Source organism: Monodelphis domestica, chromosome 6, assembly GCF_027887165.1.
Source record: "Monodelphis domestica isolate mMonDom1 chromosome 6, mMonDom1.pri, whole genome shotgun sequence".
Classification (NCBI taxonomy): Eukaryota; Metazoa; Chordata; class Mammalia; order Didelphimorphia; family Didelphidae; genus Monodelphis; species Monodelphis domestica.
This window is the reverse complement of record NC_077232.1, coordinates 24,380,590-24,387,566: the sequence shown is the minus strand read 5'-3', so window position 1 is coordinate 24,387,566 and position 6,977 is coordinate 24,380,590. Positions and strand designations below refer to the sequence as shown.

Genomic DNA, 6,977 nt, shown 5'->3' with positions numbered 1-6,977 from the left:
CATGGTAGTTTTCACTGGTACTAATTGTCCTTGTTGACTAGAAGCTCCACTTCTATTTAAGCAGCCTGGGGTCACCAAAATTTTATTTTTGTCTGCTATATTATGTGACTATTTAATATTCACTTGGACTGCACCTAAACCTCATTAATCCTTATAATTCTTTTGGGTAAGTGATATTATTATAACCATTTTATATCTGTAAAAACTGAAGCAGAGGTATGGCAATTCTTTTGCCTGGAGACTCAAAACTTAGTGATGAAAAGTCAGGATTTAAACCAGAGTTTTGGTGCCCCACACTACAACTTTCAAAATAGCCAAAGAATTACTGCATGTGGATGATGGGAAGAGACAGAATGAGGAATGACTACAATGAGAGTCAAAATTCCAGAATTCTGGAATATACATTCCTGAATTAAAATAGATTCTTAGGAAAAAAAGTAGGATTTTGGAAATCTTATTCCTACTTCTTTCACCACTAATTGCTGATTTTCCTCTTTTGATACCATTCCTATACTCTAAATATTTAGTGAGGCAATTAGATGGCATCTTGGAGAGAGTCCCTGCCCTGGAGACAGGAAAATCAGAGCTCAAATGTGACCTCAGGCACTAATTATTACCTATGTGACCCTGGAAAAGTCACTTAACATTGTCTAAGTTTTCTCATCTTTAAATTGAACTTGGAAAGTAATCCATTCTTGTATCTTTGCCAAGAAACCCAAAAATGAGGTCAAAAAGAGTTAAATACAACTGAAAAATGACTGAACAAAAAAACACAAAAGATGTCACTGTCTTCTTGACACTTATAGAAACTTAACATATTAATAGATGTAATATGTTTGTCATGTCTTCCTTTTGAAAGGAGAATTTTCTTAGGGTCATATAGGAAGGCAGTTTCAGAATCAAAAACTTATTTCAGAGCTCATGACAAATCTTAATGCTTCCTCAGCAACACATTGCCTCCTTAGCTATACAAGTCCTTCCTCAAGATAGATTCTCTAGGGTCTGACTTCTTTGTACAATGTCCTAGTTCTATCACTTTCTGTTATCTTTACTCTTTATTAGAATTTTATTCTCATATGTCCCATTTTCTTATTAAGTTTGACAACAGAAAAGTGCTGAAAATGTATAAAATATCACTACTTAATGTGTTACCACTTCTATAGTGTATTAAAATAATAAAATTATTTGTTAATAAATATCTAATGGTTGATTAACAGACATTGGTTAATCATGGATTTTTTATGTATAAAAGTTTTCTTAGTGATAAAATTTGCCATTGAAACAATTTAATTCAGCTAATTATAAAGAGAAATATTAATTCACTAAATTATAAGAGAGGATTATTGATTCATCCCCTATTATAGTCAGGGTATGCAATTACACATGGCAAGGGAGACAGACATGTTGAGTGACTCCAGTGGTATTTTACTACACTTTAAAAAAATTAATGTAATTCTGATAAATTAAAAAAAAAGCTTGAAAGGAAGAAATGAAGAAATTTTACCACACCAAAAGTGACAACTTTTAAAGTCATACATAGTTGAGAAGATTAAATTCATTCCTTTTTTTTTATCCATGAACAATTAAAAATGTATGTAGTGTAATCTCAAAACCTTTTATTCTCTTGGGATGGATCCTTTTAAATGTTATGTTTTAGTCCAGAAGATTGAAGTTCATTTAATGTCTCTCTGCCTGAGTTTAACTTCACAATGGTGCTTCTGTAGCTTGAAATTTCATGATAATTTGTTATAAAGCAAACATGTGTCATGTGATAATTTTTTTCTACATAGTATTGATTATAAACTAGAAGAAAAATCCTATTTTCACAAAACAATACAAATATTCTAATATGAATTTTTCTTTTAAGAAAGAATGAATGATAAATTGCAGATTGCAAAAAAAAATCAGTATTGGGGACCTATTCATTTGCCATGGGAACTTCACATAATTTTTTTGAATTGAATAACCAAAATTAATGTATATTAAATATCTGAATAGCAATGATTAAAATTTTTTTAAAAATTATTACAAAATTCATGCCCTACAGGTAAGAAAATTGAATCCCAGAGTGAAGAAATTGCTTGACAATTCTTAGTTTTCAATTTTCACAAATGGAATGCACAGAAAAAATGGCAGAAGAAAATCTCACCATTGTAGTAGAATTTGTTCTCCTTGGATTTTCTGACTATCCTAAACTTCAAGGGTTTCTATTTGTAATGTTTTTGGTCATTTACTTGAGTATTCTAATAGGAAATGGTCTCATCATAATAATAACCAAAGTGGATTCAGCTCTCCAAACACCCATGTATTTTTTTCTTGGAAACTTTTCTTTCTTAGAAATATGTTACACATCAGTCACCCTTCCAAGAATGCTGGTGAATATTTGGACACAGAAGAGAAATATATCTTTTTTGGCCTGTGCTATACAACTTGGATTTCTCCTTATTCTGGGAGCCCCAGAATGTCTACTCCTTGGTGTGATGGCATATGACCGGTATGTGGCCATTTGTAAGCCTCTATATTATCCTCTTATCATGAACCATAAAGTATGTGTCCAGCTAGTAGTTGGCTCTTGGACCATTGGGATCCCAGTCCAGATAGCACAAACATATCAGGTATTCTCTTTGCCATTCTATGGTTCTAACAAACTCAATCATATTTTCTGTGATCTCCGTCCAGTACTGAAGGTAGCCCATGGAAATACTTTTGTCAGTGAACTCTCTATCTATGCTGTTGCTATGCTGTTTGGCATGGCTCCGTTTCTGATGATACTGTGGTCTTACATGAAAATAGTTTCTACCATCCAAAAGATCCCATCCACCACAGGAAAGTACAAAACCTTCTCTACTTGCTCTTCTCATATCATGGTTGTTGGTTTATTCTTTGGGTCTATAATTATTACATATTTACAGCCTAAATCTAGTCACTCAGCAGATAATGACAAAATCTTCTCTCTCTTCTACACGATTTTGACCCCTATGTTTAATCCTCTAATATATACACTAAGGAACAGAGATGTCATTATTGCACTGAAAAAATTATTTAAATGTGGTGGGACAGAAAATAATTAAATTTATAGTCCCTCATTGCGTCTCAATTTTTTTTACAACATTTATATTAAATTCAAAACTTTGGAGTCTCTCCCACATGTTCTTAAAATATTTTATTCAAATTTCATTATTTCTCATTTCTTTCATATTTGTAACATTATATGTGCTCTTTTTTATATACTGAATGGCAAAATTAATGTCTTCAATATTTTAAGAATAACCTATCCAATTCGGAAATAATATGGTGAACTGAGTAATTACTCAAATATTTAAATGATTAACATATATTACAATATATAAACATTAGAATATTAAAAATATCTCATAAATTTATTCAGAATGCTATTAAAAATAATTTAAACATCTAAGTGATCTATATATCTTCAAAGATAGTAGTATCAAACTAAAATAGAAATGAGGACCTATAAAATACAGGTATAAATTTCCTGTAGATTCTATAATAACTTAGATTTAAAATATAAATTCAATATATTTTATAATATTTTAATTTATTTTATTAAATATTTACATTTTACTTTGGTTCATATTGCACTTACGTAGACAACATATGGTAACAAGTCATGTGTTATATAGATCTCTTCAAGGCATTCTTGTAATAGGTTAAGATATCTAGTGTCCTTTTCTTCCATGTTATGGTGTAGTTACAATAAAAAAAAATGAGTCGATATGGAAAAAAAAACAGAAAATAAATAAACTGTACTATTTACACATAAGGTCATCTGAATGGCACTTGAGATAGAATGGTGGGCCTCTGATCAAGAAGATTCATCTTTTCAGGTACTTTTCAGATGCAGTTTCAGTTATTGGCCAAATGTGTGAACCTGGAAAAATTACTTAAGCCCTTTTACCTCAGTTTCTTCATCTATAAACTGAACTGGAGAAGGAAATGGCAAACAACTCCAATACCTTTGTGAAGAAAACCCCAAATGAGGTCACAAATTGGACATGATTGAAAAATGGCTAAACAGTCAGAACATAATGCATGAGCCTTTTCTTTGAGATAATGGCCTCAACTGGTTATTAAAGACAAATTCACAGATAGAAAATCACGAGTTATAGTTAAAGTTGCATGAACCCCAGAGTATAGTGTATTTGGAGAAGTTGCCCTTCAGTAGAACTGCTCTGACTGGAAATTAGAGTAGTATATAGCTTTGTTTCATTTTTGGATTGTTTTACTTGAATTAAATTTGTAATATATTCTTATATCTTCAAGCAATTTGAGATATGGAAACAGGTAATTTCATTTATATCTTATTAACTCTAGTGTCAAGTATATAATAGGCTAATTACAAATGCATGTATGTTGGTTGATTTATCTAGAAATAACTATTATCTAGGATTATTAGGTGGCATAGTGGCACAGCTCTTGAGTCAGGAAAACTCGACTTACTGAATTTAAATGTGGCCTCAGAGGATTACTATGTTTGTGACCCTGGTCAACTTATTTAGCCTTGATTGTCTCACTTCCTCATCTGCAAAATGAGATGGAAAAAATGGCAATCCATTTGCATATCTTTGCCAGGAAAACTTCACATACAGTTTTGAAGTCATCCATGACTGAAATGACTAGGCAAAAACAAAATCAGTTTCAACTTACATTATTTGCTATAAATCTTTGCAAATATTGGGAGTGTTCATTTAGAATTTGTTACAGGGTCAACATATGACACTGACTTTGCATAATAGTTATCTTTAACTTATCCATTATCTTTCACTTATCTTTCGCTCCTGCCATTTAATCACTACATCATCATAAACAACATAAGCATGATTGTCATTATCAAATTTAATCTTCCTCTTCCTAGTCTTGTTTTCTTGTGATTGCTTTTTTTTTGTTTTTCATGTACTTGTTTCTCTTGTTCATCCTCCTGCTCTTCCTCTTTCTTCATCCTCTTTACTTAAAACAATTATATAAAACAATAAAGCATTGAAGAATGTTTTGTGATCTGAACCATTGGAGAGAGTTACTCAATGGACACAATAACAATGGAATTGAAATCAAAATGATTTCTTTGGTGTCTTCACCCATATATCTGTATAAAAATCACCTGTTTGGAATTCACATTTACATTTAGAAAGAATGAATCAAATACTCTTTCTTTTAAAATAATAGACTTTGCAATTTAATCATGTTATAATAGATCTAGAAGAATAAAAATGCTAGTGGTATAAATAGTTAAGTAAATAATATCCATTCTCTAACAATATCATGAAAGAAGTGATAAAAATCAATCTTTGGCTTTTTGAAAAGATAATAAAATAATTTTAAAAGATTTTAAGGAATTACTTTCATCATCATTAATTTCCTTCTATTCTTGATTTCATATTGTTAGGTGAAAAATAACAATAACAGCAAGAGGGATAGAAATATATTAGAATACCAGAAATTAGTAGGGTGAATTGAAATGTTTACCTCTTCATGTAATGAATGAAATTTTCTGAAGGCTGTATATATTACATTTTAAAATGAGTTTATTAACAGACCACTATAGGATATCCTTGAATAGAAAAAAATAATTTTACAGAGATTCAACTCAGAGACCTCAACTTCTCCCAATCACATGAAAGTGATTATGATCCACCATGTTTCAGCCACTGCAATCAAAAATGGCTTCCTAGAACACTCATAATCAGGTTTCATTCACTAGTTGGCCCTGCCCTTAATACTGTCATCTACAGCAAGTTCTAAACAAAACCCTGAGAGTGAAACTGAGCTTTAAAATCAAATTGTTTTTCCAGGGTGCCAAAGAGAAAATTATCTTCTAATATGACATTAATTTCCAACATCTACCAAACTTCCACAATTATAGTGCCAGTGAGTAAATATCACTAGAGTTTAGGTATAAGGTAAAATTGTCAGAAAATCTGTTAGCTAAAGATCTATGAAGAGAGATGGTATATTAATATTAACATCAGAAAATGGAAAAGTAAGATATATTTTATTATCATTGTCAAGTCAATGTCACATGAACCTAAATAGACATATTATATATTTTTTCATATCAAATAGACCAAATTAATTTGGAATTATTTCTGCTATGCTTAGAATTAAAGAAAGAACAGTAAATTGAAGTATTGAAGGGGGACATTTTTCAAGAAGCTATATTGTCTAGCCAAAGAGTTAAAAGACAGTTTCCATTTTAAACACCCCATATTCCTTCCATGTCTTATGTGATAAACCATAGAAGCCATTACTTAACATATATCATTTCCTATCCCTCTACCCTCTAGTATGGATTACAGAGAGCTTAAAGAAAGGAATTAAGAAAAGTTTCAAAAAATATTTTTGAGTAATAAGGTAGTAGATATTGTGTATCCATATGGAGATGAGGATAGGACCTTTCAAGGAGTCAACCAAACTCTACTTTAAATGATGCTATGTATTTTTTTTTTGTAAATGTGTTTTTAAACCCTTGTTTTCTATCACAGAACAAATTGATTACAACGTAGGAAAGTGGTAAAGGTCAGGCAATTGAAGTTAAGTGACTTGCACAGAGTCACAGTTCTAGGAAGCATTCAAGGTGAGATTTGAGCCCAGCATCCACTCCCAATCTCTAACCTAGATTTCTATCCACTGAACCATCTACCTGTCTTGGATTGAAATAATGAGAACTCACATTTCCTTTCTGTGTGACCACAGGCAAGTCATTTATCCCCAGTTGCCAAACTCGTACCACTCTTCTGGCTTATAACTGATACTTAGTATTGATTCTAAGATAGAAGGTAAAAATTTTAAAAAAATAAATAAAAGAACAGTACAGGGACTATCAGAGAATGCATACTGTAAAGATAATAATGTAAATAAATGATCTTAATGACTATATAGTCTCAAATGTATAGTTATAAATTGTTTTATTTTATTTTTAATTGAGGCAACACATACAGAAATAATATTTATATTGACTG

General features: G+C 31.0%; 1 protein-coding gene across 1 annotated transcript; it reads left to right on the top strand.

Annotated features, from left to right (window-relative positions):
- Positions 1 to 2,093: 2,093 nt before the first annotated feature.
- LOC107649248 (olfactory receptor 10AG1-like) lies at positions 2,094 to 6,532 on the top strand. Its single transcript, XM_016422854.2, has 2 exons — positions 2,094 to 3,051; positions 6,501 to 6,532. The coding sequence occupies exons 1-2, from the start codon at positions 2,112 to 2,114 to the stop codon at positions 6,530 to 6,532; spliced, it is 972 nt and encodes a 323-aa protein (XP_016278340.2). The 5' UTR covers positions 2,094 to 2,111.
- Positions 6,533 to 6,977: the final 445 nt, after the last annotated feature.